At 41.3% G+C, this 21,871-nt stretch overlaps 2 protein-coding genes across 2 annotated transcripts in view; one reads left to right on the top strand and one right to left on the bottom strand.

The window, feature by feature from the left end:
* Nucleotides 1-5,585, bottom strand: part of ABCB11 (ATP binding cassette subfamily B member 11) — a gene marked incomplete at both ends in the record, with an annotated part of 45,303 nt that extends 39,718 nt beyond the window's left edge. Inside the window, one exon of the mRNA XM_082312042.1 lies at nt 5,510-5,585. Coding sequence (XP_082168168.1) covers nt 5,510-5,585 — 76 coding nt within the window. The remainder of the gene's footprint in view (nt 1-5,509) is intronic.
* DHRS9 (dehydrogenase/reductase 9) overlaps nt 1-21,871 on the top strand; it is a gene marked incomplete at its 3' end in the record, with an annotated part of 43,692 nt that overhangs the window by 7,524 nt on the left and 14,297 nt on the right. The window contains 2 exon segments of the mRNA XM_082311467.1: nt 18,784-19,131; nt 20,790-21,048. Of these exon segments, the coding sequence (XP_082167593.1) occupies nt 18,813-19,131; nt 20,790-21,048 (578 nt within the window). The 5' untranslated portion in view covers nt 18,784-18,812.

Raw genomic sequence — 21,871 nt, 5'->3', positions numbered from 1 at the left:
GCTAGTATTCAACTAGTTCTCTTGGATACTGGCTCATCAAGGAATACTACTCTACTGGCAATCCATGGAGGGTAAGATGAACTTGTCACACTGATGTCTATTCTTGGGATACTCTCTAAGGAACCATAGCTTAGAGAAATGGAATTATACTACAGGATATAATTATGCTGTAGGGCAACTCCTTAGTCCCCAGAACAGGTCTGGATTTAGCTCCCCTTCAAGAGATGTTGTTAAAGACATCATACCTAAAGCACAGTTTGTGTTTGCAGGGGCCCCAAAGAAGAAGTGTCATCATAAGGGCTGATGTAGAAAATATTTGCTGTACATCACTTGAGATGACAATGAATAAAGAACTAGTTTTATGTATACAGCACAGTTTGGATAATCTAAGGGCACAGGGCATATGCACCTTGCTTGTTTATGATGCACTCGGCATCTGCCGAAGCTCAGCATCAGGTTCAGCACCACGGTATGCTTTTCAAGCCGTGCCTTCCTTTCTTCACGTCTAGTGACACAACACTGAGCAGGCACATGCCTGTCTCACAGAGCAAATACAGAGGAACTTGCATCACAATTCACAGACGGTGCAAAGAAGGCACTGCAACCACAAATTTTGCCTCCATCATTTTCCCACCGAATGGAAGGCGGCTTTTCCACTGTCTCCAGGGTTTTGCATTTCCCAAGGCAACAATGTTAGATGGAAGCAGTCTGAGTTTGAGACTGAGGAAACAGCTGATTACATCTCCTTTCTGGGTTAGTAAGATAACTTTATTTGGCTCTAGCTAACAATGACTCTATTGGGTTTATTCTGTTCTGTTTGTTACTCAGGGATGGTTAAAAGATTCTTTCAGTAAGGACATATGTCCATCCCAGGAATCCCGGACATTTTCCAGGAAGCTTTTAATTTGTAAAATTATTAAAGAATCATTTGGTGTTAGAAAAGAGCTGGTTGTGAAGGAAAAAGAAACATCTGTTTGCAGTTTTTTGAAGTTTGGCAGCTGGTAACAGCTGTAATGGTTTGAAACCATTCCTAGAAGATTCTCCAGGGTTTATCAGAAAAGATAAGGTTTAGAGAAGGCTTCCTCTGTAGGCTGGTAATGCAAAGTGTTTTGCAAAAAACTGAAGGAATTGGCTACTGGGAGGAAAATGGGAGGAACAAGAGTCTGGTAAAATAGCTTTCTGAATCATATCAATTTAGAGAGCAAAATAAACATTCTCTGAAGGTGAGGAAACTCTGATCTATGAACTTGAAGAGGGAAACAAGAGTATACCAATACTGTTGAAGAGTGTGAGGAACTGTGGGCCAGCTCTTGTGGGCCAGCAGTTTTTAAGCAAGAGGAGAATTTGCAATGATGTTGACTATACTTGATTTGAAAGAAAGAAACAGATGAGTAACAGTTCACACTGCCACAATTGAAAAAATAGAAAAAGAGGACAGAACATGATTTTTATTGAAAAGAAAAGAATGTAGGGAAGATGAAAGAATTTATTAACCCTAAAGAAAAACGCTATAGTAATATTTGAACGCTCAACAAATTTTGAAAGAGGAACTAAGGCATTTAAGAAAGAAATTTTACAATTTGAAAAGAAGCACAGAATCAAGGAAAAGCTGAAGAACATTGCCAAGAATTTGAGTTTTTACTGGTGTTGTGAGAACACAGTAAAAGTTAAGCCTGAGGAAATCTGATACTTGATTCAAGTGATGAAAAATTCTACTCAAAAGGCTTCCAACTAAAGCTGGCTCTTACCTACACCTACAGATGTGGTGTTCAAGGGTTGATCCAGAGAGGGCTAATTCTTACTAATATGTACAAAAGGTGGTTATTGAAACAAACCTTACTGGAGATTAGAGAGCAGAAGAGCTGAATCACCAGAATGCCAGTAGGGGGTTTTAAAGGAATGATGCTTGCTTTGGGAAAGGTGCTCTAGCAGTTCAACAAACTGCTCACTACATTAAGCAGGAAACACAGTGCATTTCCAAGGAAACTGAGAAACCAGAGGCAAACTCACTTGGATAGGCCAAAAAAAACCCAACTGTGAAAAGAGGAATAGCTTTGGTCCCAATAGAAAGTCTTTTGCCAAAATCCTACAAGTAAAGGCAACAAGTACATAAGACAAACTAACAGACAAAAACCAACCCCTTAAATCAGCTAGATCAATTTAAGCAATCTGGGAGAAGTTCTAAGTAAGTGGCTGGAAGAGACAAACAGTCTTCTGTCCCAGAAGTAGAAGCACATACCCCTTTACCTATTCACTCCCTTTTCTCATCATTCTTCCCCACTCTCCACCAATATTAGAGTCCACAATGCCCCATGCATTGAAACTGCCTTCAGTTAGCAGCCTAAGTGAGAAGTTCTAAAAACAAAGCAAAACACAGCAGGGGAGGGGAGCGGGGAGATCTGTACTGCTTCAGCATGCAGATGGCTGCTCACTCCAGCAGGATGCAGAGCAGTGTGCTGGGGTAGGTCCTTACAGAGGGACCTGGACAGGCTGGATCATTGTGCCGGGGCCAACTGCATGAGATTCAACAAGGCTCAGTGCTGGGTCCTGCACTTCAGTCGCAACAACCCCATGCAATGCTACAGGCTTGGGGAAGAGTGGCTGGAGAGCTGCCTGGCGGAAAAGGACCTGGGGGTGTTGGTTGACAGCCACCTGAACATGAGCCAGCAGTGTGCCCAGGTGGCCAAGAAGGCCAATGGCATCCTGGCTTGTATCGGGAATAGTGTGGCCAGCAGGACCAGGGAGGTGATAGTGCCCCTGTACTCGGCACTGGTGAGGCAGCACCTCGAGCACTGTGTTCAGTTTTGGGCCCCTCCCTACAAGAAGGACATTGAGGTGCTGGAGTGTGTCCAAAGAAGGGCAATGAAGTTGGTGAAGGGTCTAGAGCACAAGTCTTATGAGGAGCGGCTGAGGGAGCTGGGGTTGTTTAGTCTGGAGAAGAGGAGGCTCAGGGGAGACCTTATTGCTCTCTACAACTACCTGAAAGGAGGTTGTAGCGAGGTGGGGGTCGGTCTCTTCTCCCAAGTAACAAGTGATAGGACAAGAGGAAATGGCCTCAAGCTGCGCCAGGGGAAGTTTAAGTTGGATATTAGGAAAAACTTCTTCACTGAAAGGGTAGTCAGGCACTGGAACAGGCTGCCCAGGGAAGTGGTTGAGTCTCCATCCCTGGAGGTATTTAAAAGACAGGTAGACGTGGTGCTTGAGGACATGGTTCAGTGCTGGACTTGGCAGTGCTAGGTTAATGGTTGGACTTGATGATCTTAAGGGTCTTTTCCAACCTTAATGATTCTATGACTCTATGTAGCAATATACTGGGGAGAGAGCAGACTTTCAGAAAATGTTCGTATTGGTTTCTTTCACAGTCATGGAGCTGAGGTGGCTGCTCCTGTGTTGCAGACTTCAAAATCAGCTGCAGAATCTAGCATGCCAGCTTTGATTTTAAGAACACGTTCAAGTTATTCGGAGAATAGTTTCCTACACTATCTTCTTACCAGCTGTGACAATAGATTTGAAGTTCCTAACAAAAACAGACCTTTGAATCTGTTGAATAGGAGATATCTAGACTAGTAGAATAATCCCAGCAAAGTGAGAGTTATGATGAGGATAGTTAAAACCAAAGGAATTATCTGGCTAACACAGAGAGACAGAAGGTGGTAACATAACACCTTCTGCACGTAAAGCTCTTGTTCAGTTTCTAATGTCAGACCAAAAAAAGCACATGTACTGTCTTCTAATGGAACAGCTGCTTTTATGTTTGCAGATGTCAGTCAATCTCTACAAAGATAACCACAATCAAGGCTTAGTCCAAGATCAGACTGAATACTCCAAATATGTTCAAACTCTACTGTTATGCCAACAGTCCTATGAGACATCCTATTACAGATAAAGATTGGAAGGAAATCCCAAACTCAAACAATGAATGATACTAGATTTGAAATACAGACTTAGCATCAATCAGCAACTACTAAGTTTTAAAAATAACAACAGACATCATCACAGATCAAGTTATAGCTTTGAAACTGTGCTGCTATATAGATGAGGCTTGTATAGCAGGGAGATGAGGCTTGAAGAGAGCTCTCTGATTAAAAATCAGTCATAAGGTCTTGAAAAAGTTTGATAATTGTCTGAAATTCCATTATATACATGGTTATGTGAAGAATTTTGCTGCATGCCACAAGGTTTAACAAAAGGTAGACGTATGGTTCCCACGGAACAAAAGAGGCTGAGGCTGGACTGCCTTAAACCTGAGCTGTTGTCTAGGCAGGGGAAAAAATTTCACAGTAACTCAGTCTAGTATGGTTTGCTTTGATTTCTTTTTGTTGGTGAAAAATAGTTCCAAGAGAGAGGGACTGTCTTTCAACATGAGTCTCCAGTTTTCTGGAGGAAATCTGTCATAAGTATTTAAAAGGAAATAAAACTGCATAGTCTTTATCACTATCCAGCTTGATTGTTCTAACAATACATCTGAGGAGTTAAAAGAAAAAAAAGAGAACCCATGATAAAAAAGCATCCCTCCTCCTCAAGCTGTGTTTTGTTCAGAGCCGACCCGAGAGCACCTATTTTTGTGATGAAGCAGGTGAAATTGGGAGTGAATGCCACATTTGTAAATCCCAATAAGGCCTGTGTTTAGAACACAGGCTATTTCATGCATAGTCTGAAGCATTTCATTGTGTCCTAGAAGAATGTTTTTAATGAAAGCTTAAACACTTCCAGGATTAGGCCACAGTTGTCAAGGAATTTGAAAATACAAAATGTATGTATGCTTAGGGAATCTGGTGATATCTGAGTGCTGGAATCCTTTTGTGAACCCTTTTTACTCTATGTGAGGAGCATAGCATTGTATTGCAATTTATCTTCCATTATGTGCTACTGTTTTTGCTTTCCCTTGTACCTTACATTCAATATAAATATTTAACACCCCTCTCTTTGTCTGCTTTTTTCAAGTCTTACAAACAGAACTCGAAATATTGAGCAGTTTCTCTTCATGTTTTTCCTTGACTCTTGCTGCATTTGGATTGGCAAAATGGAAAAGTGCACATTGGAAAGGAAAAATGGAAGAGGAAAAGCTCTGATGAGGAGAAGGAATGCAGATCATCACAGAGCAATAACTCATAAGAATTCTGCCTAATACAAGTATGACTACAGATATATGTGTTTGTTGAAAGCAGCTCTAGCAACTACAGAAGACAGAACTTTTTTTATTTTTCCCCCCAGTAAAGGCCCTTTACTTGTACACCAAAGTGCTGAGTATAAAAACCTAGGTAAATACTGTGAACTTGTAGGCTGATAATGAAGATTGGCCACAAGTAGGGATTGTTATAGGTAGTTTTATAGAAAAGTTGTTTTGCAGGCAGCATAACCATAACAGCAGGTACCACATACATAACAATATTTATTCCACAGACTATTTGCTTTGTATTCTGTAGACTGTTTGCTCCACTTAGGCCACCCACCACCTATTTTACATGCTTTATAAAATAAGGAGCTGGCTAAAGAATAAAATTCTTACGTTTGCCATCCAAGTCAAAAGCATAGTTATCCTCTCCCAATCTCTTGATGCTACGCAGAACAACAGGGTCAGACATGATGATCAGTTACTTAAATCAGAAGTCCTGAAGAGAGGGGGAGGAAAAAAAAAAAAGAATATCAGCATACTGTGAACATGGGGCAATATTACATTAAACTCCTGCTCACCTCAGTTTTGCCCTCATTATTCCAGGGCAATGCCGCTGATTACCGCACAAGTTATAACAGAATAGACACCGTGAAACTACAGCGTAGAAAAACACCTCTGAGAAGCATGCCCAACTCACCCCTAAGTGCAAGGCCTCTGAAAGGCCTCAGTCCCTCCTGCCTCAAGTGAGGGCTGCTCTGCAGGGCTTTGCAGCCCACTGCAACCAGCCCTGTCCCCATTAATGGCTGTATTAAAATAAACTACTGCTTTTGTGCAGGTGACATCCATAGGTTACAGACTGAGATAGTAATATGACAGATCCTGCCTCAGTTATGACAGAGCAGCAGGCCAGAGACCTGCCCCTGCCTTGTCCCATCCCGGCTGGCAGCAGCCAGCAGGACCATGACAGGGGGACAATCGGGGGACAATCAGGGGACAAGAGGGGGGGGACCCTAGGGCCAGACCGACATCTGTGGTATCACCACCACCAGCTGAACTCCCACAGCTCTCGGCTGGGACGAGTTACCCGGCAGACCTGCTCCTCTGGATAGGTTTATTCCTAACTAGTCACACTGACATGCCGAGCAGATGTCATACATGAGCAGAAATAAGGAGATAAATTTAACACTTTTTTGTTAAAGAAGCACTTTTGTGAGGCAAAATCTGCCGGTAGCACTAGTTTAGGCCAGGCAGGCCTGGCATCCAAGATGGCACCTGGGGAAAAGTGCTGCGAAAGCCCTCCCCAAAACATGCCCTTTCATAACCAAAGTCATCTCATCCACACCTTTGTTTCATGTGACGAGTCCCAAAGCATAATTACAATACCTTAGTCCAGTCATTAAACATCAACATTTTTATGTTTATACTTCTGTATAAGCCTCTCACAACCTCTCATTTTAAGCATATTACAACACATTCACATATCAAAGCTTTAACATCTTTTGCCCAAATAATACAAGAAGCCTTCTGTATAAAAGACACATTTCCACAGATTATTTGTGTTACACCACTTGCCTTCCCAGCCAGCTGAGTTTTTACCTGTTTAGCCCTCTAAAGGAACCGCTTCGTTTCTGCTAACAGTATTAAAACTACCAAAATCCTTCATATTGGCAACAGCTGTGTGATTAGCCACAGCCAGGTGGTTCCTTAGAAGTGGGAAGGGCTGAGAAGCAGCTTGGCTCTGAAATTACTGAAGGATGAAGGAAATACACCCATTCCTAGATCCAAATGGAGCAACATAATAGGAGCCAGTCCAGTGGTTCAGGATGCATATGTGACTTTTAATAGTTTCACTTTCCATAAAGTCCCAACCTTTCATCTTTGTTACTTTTCCCTCCAAACTGGTTAACGGTTGGATTTGATGATCTCAAAGGTCTTTTCCAGCCTAAACGATTCCATGATTCTAAACTGGCTTTCAGGAAGTGCTAACTCCCAACCAAACCTTTCTCTTTTTTATCCTCTTCTCCTGAATTTTACGCGTACATCTCTTGGCACATCACTGAATCATCAATCAGTCAGGCTGGAAAGATCAAAGTCTCTTGATGAATTCTAAGCATCCAAGGCAAAGTTCAATTATCCTTGTGTTTTTTTAACTGACGTTTATCAAAGATGCCCAAAGAACTCCCCAGGCAATTAGTGCTTCGCTGTCCTTACTGTTAAAATATTTTTTTCCCAATGTCTAATCTGAATCTCACCTGTCATAATTTAAACCCCTTACTTCTTGTGCAATCCACCCAGGATATGGAACATAATCATTCCTTTCCACTTTGTAAGTAGGCTGTATTTATTTGAATAATACTAGAAAGTCTCCTTCTTCAGATGAAGAAAGCAACTCATTCGATTTTCCTTGATAGGGTGTTATTTCCTAAACCTCTGATAATTTCCACTAGTCTCCTCTGGATTCTAGCACATCTTTCTTGAAGTGATGAGTGCATAACAGCACTACAGCACCAGATTTACCAACACGGAGCAAAGGAGAAGGATTATTTCATGTTTCATGGATTATATTCCTGTTTATGCAACCCAGTAGGACATTTGGGTTTTAAACAGAAGTATCACATCATTGATTCACGTTCAGTTAGTAATCCACTAAAGCCACTCATTTTTTGCAAACAATTTGCTACAGAGCCAGTTACTTTCCAAACTATATTTTCACAGTCGATTAATCCTGCCTGCTATTGTCTATATTTAACAGCACCTTACATTCTTCAGCCCATTTTAAGTGTTTATTAAGGAGATTTTGATTTCTAGTCCTGTTCTTCAGCATATCTGCAGTCTGTCCTCCCTTCATGTCATGATCAAATTTAATAAGGTTATTCTCCATCGTGTAATCCACATCATTATCAGTATTACTGGATTATGCCAGAAGCAAGACAAACCTCTGCAGAACTTTATTCTGTACATCCATTCATTTGGACATAGGTTCATTAATTGCCACTCTATGGATGTAGTTTTTCTTGCCTAAAAGTTTCTGATGAGCAGAGACGATTTATTCATCCACTGGTCAGTAAACTCTGACCCCCTTACATTCTGTGACCCTCTAAATCATTACCCAAATTCTCTCCTTAAGTAAATGGGTAGAGCCAAATAACTACTGCAATAGCGAAATGTCTGGCCAGGACTAGAGTAGTCACTTACAACATAAAATCACAGAGGCTTTTAATTCATCCCCGCATACAGTGAAAAAATTTACAATCTTAATCATAATTTTTCCATTCTCTGAGAGAGATGGCAAATGGGCTGAACAAGATATGGTACTTCCTTAGTTAAAGTCTCTACCATGTGCACACTTCCAAGTTCTCTTTCTGCTCTTTTATATAACAGAGAAAGCATGTAACACCTGCTTCTGGCCAGAAAGAAAGGAAAGTAGCATATACGGATCACTGTTTCACATGGGACCTATCTACAAATCATTAAATTTTACTTCAACTGGATTTGCATCAAGCATATGGAAGAGGATTTAACAAGGGCTTCATTTCCAGATGACATTATTCAGTTTACATTAAAAGAAATGTAAATTCCCAAAAAGAGCAAGTATATATTCCTGGCAGCTTTAAGTCCCTTGAGATTATGTTTTCACTGAAGATGAGAGTGACAATTTTCCCCAAGTGGAAAAAAAAAATTCACTCACTTCATCAGTGAAAACACAAGAGTTATTCTGCTCCCTCCTCCCTGCCTTTTGCAGTGTCTGATTGATTGAAATAGTCTGAAACAGAAGATCTCCAAAACCTGTTTGTTCAAATCATCCTAAAGTTCCAGAAGTTTCTTAAGAAAAAAAGGTTTCTCAGCCAGTTCATTTTTGGCAGTTTTGTCAGTGATCACGTTCTCAAGACAATTTTTTTTTATCTGTCAATTCAGTTGTGAGGTTGGAGCTAGAGATCTGAAAACACAGACTTTTTGCTCCATTTACAAAGAAATTTGACAGTGGCAGCACAGACTGGGGAGCCCTTCAGAGTGACGTGATTCTAAGGAAAATACAACTTTAATATGCAATTGGCCTAAGGCTGGCCAGTTTTTTTACCTTAAGTATATGTTCTTAGGAAGGGCACAGTTAAAAAAAACATGAATGAATAAATTGCAAAGAAAGCCACCGGTGTGAGAAAAATAATCAAATCACTATGTTTGTATCTTTGGTAAAGCTTTTCAGATTCTTGGTTCAAATGGTTAAAGCATCATTGGCTGAATTAATACTACCCAGAAGATACCAACTGCAACCATCCACTCATATTTTCTTCTGCAAAAAATAGTTCACCACAATGGTAGCTTTACTAGCAATTTGTCCTTAAACATGACGCCATCATTGGCTTCTAGATCTAGTACTGACTGCTTTGCGCTGTTCAGCGCACAAGTAATGGAACTGTATAAAGAAAGCTGAGCTAATAGACAAACTGCTGATTTTACACTGAAATCAGTATAATTGGAAATGTTACCTGGATTATGAAAATGGGTTCTGCTGGAGTAAAGAAGCGATGTTCCTACCTGTTCTGCTATCAAAATAAATCTAAACTTTAAGTGTGGTATTTACACACACATTCCAGCAGCTGTAAAATACTTCACAGAAGTATAAACCATACTACTGGATGTGGCTCCCAGTGAAAAGCTATGAAGTGGTTAAAAAACACCCCCACTGCATTTCTGCTTCAGAAAGATAATGAATAATGTCATACTGTAAATTGATGAAGAAGGTAAAAGTAAAGCAAAGCAAACTCACTCTCTGCCTGTCCTCTTTCAGCTATTTGTTATTTGACTTTGCAGTCGTAACATCTATACAAAATTTTGTAATGGAATGCTGTAAAAGTCAATCTGTCCTTTTAATGCCAGTATAGAACATCATGCTGGGAAGTCTCATTTCAGTGCTTCCTCTGACACTGTATTTTAACACTATGAAATGTATTTTGCAACTGATTTTTCTAAGCCTCAGTGCTGATGCAGGTTAAAAAAACAGGAAAAGTGGAAAAAAAAAACAATGACTGATAGACTTGAATAAGGATTCTAGTTATAAACACTTGCTAGAGCTAAACTTTTTGGAACGTTGTCAGTTTTCCAATAAAATTGTGACTGTCCCACATTTTTGACAGGAAACACGTTTTTCCTATATTTTCTAAAGCTCAACACAGCAAATACTATCCACATACTATCCTGTCCAGCAAGCATCATTCGTTAGCTGACTTAAAGAGATTAGTATAGCAGATTAGTATAATATATTAGAATATTAAAGTAACCTTCCTCAGGGCCTGAATGTTTAACTGGGGATCACTTACAACATCTTGAAAAATACTGTTGCTGATGTCTGCACTAAAAATGATTTCGATAATAGAATTCAGAGATAGTAGAAGGCATTAGATCATTGCATCTACCCCTGTGCGTGCAAAATACAAACTAGGAGCAGAGAATACCTCAGAAACTGCGCTAAAGTGAAACAGCATTTTACTCTAGCCAACTAAGGTATGGCTGCTGGATTTTTGATAAACAAAAATTTTTAAGGAACTCAAAATCCAGATTTAAACAAGTAATACTTGGAAAATGCTAGCAAAGGAACATACCCTATAGAATGAAGTAACATTAGGACCTGATCCAAAGCCCTTTGAAATCTTTTTCAAATCACATCTTTATTCAGATCAGATCTTTATTTAACATAAAGGGGGGGACAAAAACCCCAATGAAGGTTGGCCCTTCATTTTTCTTTAAAACTAGGTTCCTCAGATATTAATGGTAACATACATGCAGAAAGACATTTTGCTTCAAAATAGAACTTGAATGTCTTGTTCGTCAAACAGTCCCATTGAAAAAAACCAAACCAAAACAAAAAAAAACAAACAAAAAACCCACTAACCGTGCAGAGGGAATTTAGCATGTAGCTTAAATTGTTCTGGGGGAAAAATAGAAGTACCTTTCAGTTCAGGAAGTTTCATCAGTTAACTCTGAAACATTAAACATGATAGATTTGTTACTCACCCGTGGCTGTGAAAAATCATGTATCATAGCACAAACTGCAAGGATCCCTTAGTCAGTGAAGCACCCAACCATTTCCCGTCAGGTTTTCATTATTCTAACCCATTTGTCACAACTGAATCTTTAAATTGGGCATTGGCTGTTTGCACCTGGGTCAATAACCATGTGGTCACAATGGTTACAGTTCATTGACATCTAATGGAAGGTTTAAATTTGACTAATGTAATCTCACAACATAAAGTCAGGGCACTTGGAAAGCAATTATACATGAGGAGACCAGGCGGTTCTCTGGGAAAAAAAAAAAAAGCTCGCAATGAACGTACAAGAAGAGATTATTATAGCATTATTTTATCAGCATTAGTACATAATTACTTTATTAGCCATGCAATAATTCAGTGTACACTACTGTCCCTGCAGTAAATAGCAACATCAGCTGAATAATAGGAAAATTTGTGCAGAGGTTAAGCTAAATTCAGATTTAAAACTTGCTCAAAAGTTTTGTTTTCTAACCCGTGGTTTGTCCCTCTCCCCATGACTTCTAATATTTTACCATTCTTCCTCTAAAATGAAGATTTTCCAACTTGGAAGCTTGTGAGTAGTAGTGAATTCTCATTGGAGATGAGCCCTCCATGGTTTTTTCAATAAGGGACATTGGTGAGGACAATGCTATGCCCTCAGCCAATGTCATCACACAGTTTAGGGGGAAATGGCAAACATGGTTTAGTTCCCCTCTGAAATCAGTTTTCAGTACAGAGAGCCTTGACTGATAGGACAAGATAGAAAGGCAATGCCTTAATCTTAGTGTCTGTCAGCTCTCCTCAAGTCTTCTGTGCTCTCAAATTTTCCATGATAAAGCCTCATGCACAAAAGTGCATCACGATTAAATGTAGCTAACCAAAACTCCATTGTCCTTGTTTAGCATCATTACTGTGTTCACAGTGAGAGCATAACCAAACTCAAACCTAGTGTCTTCTCCCATTTTCTTAACGGAAAGAAGTCTACATCTATACTAATGTACACAGCATAGCTTTGAGAATAACACTATCTGAGATAATGTCACAGTGCTAATCATCTTGTCCACAACATCACAGAGCTAGAGAAAAAAAAAAATAGTTACTTGCAGTGCAGGGCATAGGAGTGGAAAGGCTGGAAGAAAAATTATATGGTGGAGCAGAACTCTGCTTTGCTTCATTCTCCCCTGACAGCTTCTTCACGAGCAACATGGCCAAAGGTCATGCAATGCCTTTGCTTTTCAAGGTACTGGAGCAGAGTTCACACTTAGCATGCAAGGAAGTCGAGCACCTCCAGAAAATGCTTGGCTTGCCAGAGACGGAATATAATTTTAGCTTTACACAAATTACTTCAGTCTTTTCACTTAAAGACTTTGCTCATCTAAGCATTTGGAAAGTATGCACAGAGCCTGTTTCACACTGCTAATGAAGTAGATCGAGGCAGTGATGAATTGGAGCTGAGACCACGGACTACCCCAGCCTTCCTGAAGGGCTCTGCTCCCTTCTAAACCTCTCCTTCTCTCAACTCATCCTTACAAAAAATCCTGAAGATTAATAAATTCTGACCTGACTTTATGACATGGGCCATAAAAATGAATCTATGCTGAAAAATTATCTGTCTGTGTAGAGCGAAATGGAGAACATAAAGCACTCAGTTTTGGTCCCACTCCCACAGAGTCACCTTCCCCTTTTACAGCTGCTAATGGAAAAACTAGCCAAATCCACTCCATCTCCTCAAGCCCTCTTGTACTTTGTTTCCTTCTGATGTCCTGGGAAGGGAAAACTCAGTTTCTGTTGCTAGAGTCAGCCCTTCAGCAAATGAAGAATTAGCCACTGAACTAAAACAATAGAGAGCAGGACTTCAGTAAATCGAGGAGACTGAGGACAGATGCTCCCATCCCTGACATCTTGTAGGAGACACATGCAAAATCTCTGAATTTTGATAGGTTATAGATACTATTTAGGTCATGAAAGATGAGCAGTGCCATCAGGATAATTCCCCTCAGTCGTGGTCTGAGTTGAAAGGAAATATTTTGCTTCCAGCTTATGTCATTTTAATACCTCTTTGCACAGGAACAAAAAGATCACAAATCTTTGAGGCAAACACAGTAAAATAACTGCTTCTTCCCTCAATTTCAGTAGCTGTTTACTCCAGCATATTACCACTCCAAATGAAGTTATCCTCTCTTCTCTGGATTTTTTCCAACAGTTCATAAGAGAAAGTGAATAAGATGAATCTTAGTTATTCCCAGACAGGTAGTTCCTTAGTAAGAAGTGAAAGCCCATGCGCTCTTCTGGCACAGGACTCCTCAGCTCTAAGCTGTAGTCTGTACCCTGTTGATCTTTATTCCAGTATTGACAACAGCTAGTAGCAGCAATCAAATAAAATGCTTCCAAAGCTTCCTAAAGATAGCCAGAAATTTCTCACTGTGTGCTCACAGCTATGGAGGAGTAGGTGGCCGTGGTTTCCCACCAGGTGAATAGACTCGGTCTGCCACTGCAGGCTGCGACTCCCCGTGACCAGCTTGTTTCTGTGGTTTGTGCTGAAGTCTGTATACAATTACAGCAGTTTGGACTCTCTTGCCTGACAGAAGGCATTGAGCAGACAGCTCTTATGCTTCATTAATTTATTTTTTAACCATTCATAGCCAAATGTATTTCTGTAGCTAGCATACAGTGGTTCCAGGGCCAAGAAGCCAGACACTGGATTTTTCACTTGAGCATAATCCCCATCTTAATTGTGCCACTTACAGTGACAGCACCTCAGGGTGTCAGAAGTGTAAGGCAGGTGTCAATATTGTAATACACTTCTGCTTCTGCACGATGCTTTATCTTCCTGTCCTCTGATCCTTTGAAAAACAAAGGAAAACACTTCATTCACTTCTTTATTTCTCCCAGTTTTTGAAAATATTGTATTTTGCTCCATGTGCTCTCACAATTTTTTCACCTAAATAGTATGAGGGTGAAAGTAAAGTGAACTCTAAATAAAAGCAAGTTACAGCTCTCTTTTGGTACCCTGATTTAAGGTAAGGGACATTTGAAATAAAGTAGATACAGTTTGCAGCTTGAATTATTAGACAGATGACTTCCACATCTGTTATTGGAGTGTCACTTGTTCAATACTGTTTATGAAATTAATCTTAAAAAAAAATTATCACGGTTATAAAGGTATCTAGAGGACAAAATCAACAATATTGGGCTGGAAGAGAACAAGCTCTTCTATGGGACTCTGATCAGGGAAGAGACTGGAGGACTGGGAAGCTGCAGGAAAGGTCAGTACATACTCAGAATTGGTCAGGTTGGCAAGTACCCACATGCCGTGTCTTCATTCTTTTCTTGGCACCACAGGAGTTATACAAACATGACTTAGTATTCACTTTACACAATGCAAAGTGAATTTTACACTGAGCTTACTGATTTGTGATTTATGCTATAAAAAATGGAATTATGTCAATCCCAGGAGGTGCATATGTACATTATTTCCTTCAACACAGTATGACTTTTGAAAAAGTTACTGTCCTTTCCAAAGATCTTTAGCAAGTGTTCTACACAGAAACCTCCTTTTTGCACCTAAGAGCAAGACTTCCTCTTTTGATGGCTGGGTTTTATCATTTTTGCTGCAAGCAAAAAGCTGTTTGTTGATAAGAAGTCAATTTCCTTTTTTTTTTTTTTGCAATCAAACTACATTTTGGGGCCAGTTCTGTTTAATATCTTTATCAGTGACCTGGATGAGGGGATCGAGTGCACCCTCAGTAAGTTTGCAGATGACACCAAGTTCAGCAGTAGTGTTGATCTGCTGGAGGGTAGGAAGGCCCTACAGAGGGATCTGGACAGGCTGGATCATTGGGCCGGGGCCAACTGTATGAGGTTCAACAAGGCTCAGTGCTGGGTCCTGCACTTGGGTCACAACAACCCCATGCAATGCTACAGGCTGGGGGAGGAGTGGCTGGAGAGCTGCCTGATGGAAAAGGACCTGGGGGTGCTGGTGGACAGCTGGTGATCGTCCCCCTGTACTTGGCACTGGTGAGACCGCACCTCAAATACTGTGTTCAGTTTTGGGCCCCTCACTACAAGAAGGACATGGAGGTGCTGGAGCGTGTCCAGAGAAGGGCAACGAAGCTGGTGAAGGGTCTAGAGCACAAGTCTTATGAGGAGCGGCTGAGGGAGCTGGGGTTGTTTAGTCTGGAGAAGAGGAGGCTGAGGGGAGACCTTATTGCTCTCTACAACTACCTGAAAGGAGGCTGTAGCGAGGTGGCCTCTTCTCCCAAGTAATAAGCGATACAATGAGAGGAAATGGCCTCAAGCTGCACCAGGGCAGGTTTAGGTTGGATATTAGGAAAAACTTCTTCACTGAAAGGGCAGTCAGGCAGTGGAACAGGCTGCCCAGGGAAGTGGTTGAGTCTCCATCCCTGGAGGTATTTAGAAGACATGTAGATGTAGTGCTTAGGGACATGGTTTAGTGCTGGACTTGGCAGTGCTAGGTTAATGGTTGGACCTGATGATCTTAAGGGTCTTTTCCAACCTAAATGATGCTATGATTCTACGGTTCTGTAATTCTTCGTACTGAAATGGGGAATAGCAGATACTTTCCTTACAGTGAAATAAGGGAAGTACCTCTGGGCGCAATGGGGATGTTTCTGTGACTTTCTCTTGTTATGAAAAGTAAAAAGTCCAAGTCATTGAATGTTGGGAGTGGATAACTCCAGGTGGAGGCTAGCGCAAAGAAACAAACTTATTCTTCTCCCATGGTCTAAATCACAATCTGAAACGCTAAGTCCTGGTATGTTTATTTCTTGGTCACAAAAATATGCTACACTGAAACTGCAAAATACCATCTGGAGTGCGTCCAGCAGGGAGGCTGGAAGGTAGGCAGTAAGGGACTTACCTCTAGTTACTCGCCTTGTTTCTATAATTAGCCTCTCACCATCTGCTCTTGAAAAGTACCAGAAGCAGGACGTGCACTCACTTATCCTATTGATCCTACCCAAGTCTGGCAGCCAGTAAGGATTTTTTCTCCATTCCAAACACCTGTGCAAATAAAAATAGCAGAGATAGCAACACTTCTAAAAAACAAAACAAAAGCAAAAAAAACCCTGTAAATTTTAAATGCAAACTATAACTTTTATATCAAAATTAACTGACTCAACGTGTTAAAATAAAAAAATTCTTTCAAAAAGACATCTCTGAGAGTGCCTGCCCCACCCTCTGGGCAACCGGCCCCTCGGCCACCTCGCCCGTTTCTGTCAGGAGGTGGCATGTCCACGTGAGCCTGCCTGTCCCCTGCGCCTCCGCTTTCCCAACCACTCTCGAATGCTGCCACTCAAACACCTTTGGGGCTTCTGACTGAGTGCCTCTTATCACTCCCCATCCTGGAAACGAGAGAAAAATACATTTTTTCTTGATGAGCCCTTTGGTTTTTTTCTTTTTTTGGTTTGTGGCCCCTGTAAAAAATTGGAGGTAGAGCTTTACATTGCAAAGGTGGGCTGCTGTGGGCAGGCGCTGGCCCTGTCAGTCTCCTTGGCAGTCTGGAGTTGGAAACACAGCCTGTACAAAGCACTCTAACTGAACAGCTTGTAATTTCAGCACTTTATTAATTTGATATAAAGTCTGACCAACTCATCGATTAAAGGTCCCAGGGAATAGAAGTTAACCCTGACCATCCAAGTCCCGTATTTGTAGACATGCCTGTTGCCACGGCAAAAACAGGCCTAGGCAAGCCTTTTCCCTCACTCTAGCTAAATTGGCTTTTATTTTTATTTATTGACCAGGTTACAGATCAGGCCCAAACTCTGTTTTATTTATGTTAATTTATGAGTTATACTTTATATCTACTTTATAGTTGAAGCAGGGCATGATGAAACACAGTTCTGTCTCCTCCTTCTCTAGAGGGGCTCTTCTCAAGCCTTCTCTGTCCCTGGGCCCCCCAGTTTGCTGCCATGGCCGGACCCTGCACAGGCTTTAACACGCAGGAGGTGCAGCTATCCGGCATGGCTGAGGTCTGGGGCAGGTAGGCGTGGGAGGGCAGGAGCGGCAGGGAAACGGTGCCTCCGTGCCAAGGAGGGCAGGTCTCCACCCAGCCTCCAGGAGCAAGCCTGGCCCTGGCTCTGATGCGTAACAGCTAGGGACTGCCTGGGCTGTTATTCAGCTGCAGGCGAGGGAAGGCTGCGAAGGAATATGGCAACTCCGAGCAGAGCAAGGGATATTATAAAGAGAATGGTAATTTTACTAAGGGTCACAGGAGAAGGAAAGCCAGCCACCGTGCTATGTGTGCGTACATACACCGAGAGAAAAATTTCCTTGTCTTAACAAAGGAACCATGAAACACTACATGGGGAGGGCAGTTACCTAATCACTTCTTCATACTTTCTTCACTAGTGATGCTGCAGAGGAAGTTAAGCAACAAAAACTAGCATGTCTGCATTGCAGCTTTAGCAACACCCTGGGTAACTTCCAGCCAACACAAGAAGCTGCATTTCACCAGCATACATATTTATGTAAACAAGCACCATGAGCAGCCGTGGGGCTTGCAATAAAAATGGAGATATATTGAGCCTCCCATATCAGAGCAGAAGGCAGTTCTACATGCAGCAAATAAAAGCAGTGTTCCTGTTCCTATTACAATGCTTAAAAACATGTCAGGTGTTTGCAATTTCCTTTTAAATTAAGTTTTGCCAGAGGAGAATTTGGCCACAGTAAATGCAACTTCATTGCATCTTGCCCTGCAGAGATGGGTTGTCTGTAAGCAATCTCTAAAAAGATCTGTACTCATTTATGTCTATTTAGAATTATTTTTTTAGTCGATTGCATTAGGCATCTCCTGTTTTCCGGGCCATGAGTGCTCATGAAGAAGTATAACTGAATTGTTTTCTCTAAGCGGAATTTCATCCATCATCAATAGTTACTTATTAAGTTCACGATTAAGTCAATTGGAGTATAATCCCAGATTTGCAGGTTTGCAGATATTTTGCAGTATTGATGTTGTCACACTGCCTGAGCTTCACTCCGGCAGGTGAAGTGCCCCAACCTGCATGCCCCTTCCTGTGCTCAGGGACCACACGCACACTCCCACAGCCTAGCTGGTGGGAATTTATTTCTTGAGAGGCAAAGTGGCAGGACTTGCTACTCCCTTTCTTGAGAGTCCGGCACTGACAACTACAGGTTTTAGTAAAAGAAAGTAATTTTTTCCTGGCTAGCATTGCTTAAGTATCCACAGTAACGAGAAAGGTTCTGGGTCCTGCTGATCTTGCTTGACCTTTTGTTGCCAGCTGGCCCCAGTCTTACTCTTTAATTTTCTATGAACTGACACTAAGTTCAGACATTTCTGTTGGTTTCCATGCAAATATTTCATTTTGCTACTCTTCTGTAGTCAGCATTTCTCCCACGTATGTTCAATGGGAGCTTACTGACCTGGCAGCAGTAACCTAATACGCATTATTCTTTGTAACCTTATTATATCTCCAGTTCTCATTTCTGCCCAAGGAAGGATTTTTGTTTGTTTGTTTTAGCATAAGGAGGCCACTGCTCTGAATTGTGCCTGCTTCTCTGAATAGTTGCAGTTAGCCAAGTCAAGAAAAAAAGAAAAAAACCCAACCCACTAACAATCCCTTAAAAACTGGCAGCTTTTTTTTTTTTTTCTTTTCATTTCAGGAGAACTTGTCCCGAAGACTGCAGTAAAAATGCTTTACTACATATTACTCTTTCTTGGCATCATCTCTCTGTGGTGGCATTGGAGGGCAAGAGACAGGATGAAGGTTACAAATCTCACTGGAAAATACATATTCATCACTGGATGTGACACAGGATTTGGAAATATGGCAGCAAAGATTTTTGATAAAAAGGGATTCCGTGTTTTTGCCAGTTGTCTGACTGAAACAGGAGCCAAAGAGCTAAAAGCTGTGACCTCAAAGCAGCTTCAGACAGTGCTGCTAGATGTGAGAGATTCAGACAGCATTAAGAAAGTGGCTGCATGGGTCAAAGCTGAAGTTCAGTCAGAAGGTGAGCGCCAGGATATCTGTCTTAAAAACAAAAAGCAACAGAGTTTTCCTAAAAATACCATGCTACGTTCACAGCTTATTTTAACTGACATTTGACAAGTGTGCGTGGATGTCTCATCACCTTCCAGAAACATGGAAGAAGATTTCACTAGAGGGATATTTAATACATCTAGTTAGTGGTAGGTAAATACTTGAGAACGTGCTCAAAAAGTCAGGCTTATTGATACATCATTGTCAGAACAGGACTCCAGTTCCTGGAACCTTTTTTGGGACCATTTGCATTCACATGCATATCTGGGTTATGGCATGAGTGCTCAGCACTTCCCATGCTGTGTTACGCAGCTAGGGAACAAATGAAATAAATGCTGCTTAACACGCTTAAAGAGTTGTTATTTTAAAAAATGAATACATGTAATAAATTACTTGTAAGTAATCACTCTTTCTATCAAAAGCAAAAATTACATATGAAGTCTATTGAATAAATCTGAATATAACTATTTTGGAATATTGCTTGCAGACAATCTGAAAAATAGAAAAATCCCATATCTTTGACCTAACAAGTTGTGCAAGACAAGATGCTGCTGTTACTGATGCTAATTGATTTCAGTAGGAGTGGTACTGCAGTAGAGTTTACAAAGGCCCAAGATCCTATGGGCTGGATTCTGCTAACTTTGAGTCTTAAATCTGGTCTATTATGATGTGCCATAGTACCAATTATACTTAATGCTAAATTCCAATCTCCATTTGACCTTTCATCTCTTCATAGAATTGCTCATAACTTGCCAAATTGCTTTTATTTGAAACAGTGCTTGGTTTCAGGCCAAAAGTGATTTTTTTCCCCAAGAAAAACTATGAGTAAGGTCAGACTAGCAAAAGTATTCATTCCCACAACCCTAACAGCTGATACAAGAAAAGAAGCAGGTTTACATTTTTGTATTTTTCCCTCCCATCTCTGAGGGCTCAGAAATGTTTTTCAAATCAATCCAGTGTTTTTTCCCTGCCTCCACCTCATTTTTTGGAGCTGGCTTTTCATTTGAAAAAAAAAATCCTTCCCATTTCCAGTTGAGGCATGTCAGTCAATGTGAGGCATAAGTTTTCTGCTACAACAAAAATGTCAGTGTGGGGAAAAAGAACAGTGAAAGCCGCCTCTGTCACACAGTTCCCATCTTGCTTTCAAACCTTTGAGAAGGATTTTTAATTTTTTTTTGTTATCAAGAGCTGTTCTTTATTGCCCTGGCACCTCACCCAGAACCAGGGCACACTTACCTGTGTCTCAGGACACTCTACCTGTACCAAGGACCGGGTCTATTAATAGACCTAATAGAAAGGTCTATTTCTTACACATTTCCTGTCACCAAATATAGTTGCTCTTTGCCTTTGTCTACTGCCCCTTCGCCCACAAAAAGCCAACACCACCTCCTGCCCAAAATGCCGTGGCAGGGGGAAGACTACGCAAAGGGTGGTGGAAAGCATGGTGATAAAACCTGGACACTGAGAACAAAGCTGAATACTGCAGGACATTCTCAAGCAATTCCTCCAAACCTTCATTGCCTTCTTGGTCCCTCACTGATTTTCTGTGAAGTCTCACCCAGTTCAAGTAATCTGACACATTAGGTGAAAATTTGCTTCCTGACTTTCTTCTTCTTTTTTTCCCTACAGGTCTCTGGGGACTTGTCAATAATGCCGGGATTATGGGGCCACCAGCTCCTACAGACTGGCTGGATATTGAGCACTTCAGAGAACCAATTGAAGTTAATTTAATTGGGCTCATAAATGTTACAATAAATATGCTTCCCTTGGTAAAAAAAGCAAAGGGAAGGATAGTAAATGTATCCAGTGTTGGAGGTTGCCTAGCATTCAGTGGTGGAGGCTATTTTCCTTCAAAGTTTGGGGTTGAAGGATTTAATGACAGCTTAAGGTATAACACTCACTATGAGGAAAGACCACTCTTTTTTTTTTTTCCTAAGACTCATATACTAACTAAAAACTGGCACATGCAGAATAAGAGCTGATATACAATCCTGGCACTTGGTATAAAATTGAAAAACATTAGTCACTTTGGACTAATTCTTCTTAGAAGTTCTTTTGCTCAACACAGATTATGCCACTTTTGAAATGGTACAAAGCCTGTTGGGCACACAAGCTGTCCTCAAGTATTATTGCAGCGTAGTTGGTACTCTTACAGATTCACAACTAACCTATCTTAGTGTGCACAGAGGCCTTATTGCAGAGGAAGCTCCACTCAAGGGAACTGAGATGTCTGTGCAATATTGTCGTGGTTTAACCCCAGCCAGCAACTAAGCCCCACACAGCCGCTCGCTCGCTCCCCCCTGGTGGGATGGGGGAGAGAATCGGAAGAGTAAAAGTGAGAAAACTCATGGGTTGAGATAAGAACAGTTTAATGGGTAGAGCAAAAGCCGTGCGCGCCAGCAAAGCAAAACAAGGAATTCATTCACTACTTCCCATCGGCAGGCAGGTGTTCAGGCATCCTCAGGAGAGCAGGGCTCCATCACGCGTAACGGTTACGTGGGAAGACAAACACCATCACTCCGGACGTGCCCCCCTTCCTTCTTCTTCCCCCAGCTTATGTACTGAGCATGATGTCATATGGTATGGAATAGCCCTTTGGCCAGTCTGGGTCAGCTGTCCTGGCTGTGCCCCCTCCCAGCTTCTTATGCACCTGGCAGAGCACAAGAAGCTGAAAAGTCCTTGACTAGTGTAAACTCTGCTCAGCAAGAACC

This window comes from Platalea leucorodia, assembly GCF_965183815.1.
Source record: "Platalea leucorodia genome assembly, chromosome: 5".
NCBI lineage: Eukaryota > Metazoa > Chordata > Aves > Pelecaniformes > Threskiornithidae > Platalea > Platalea leucorodia.
The sequence above is the reverse complement of the archived record's forward strand: the minus strand, read 5'-3'. Positions and strand labels throughout refer to the sequence as shown.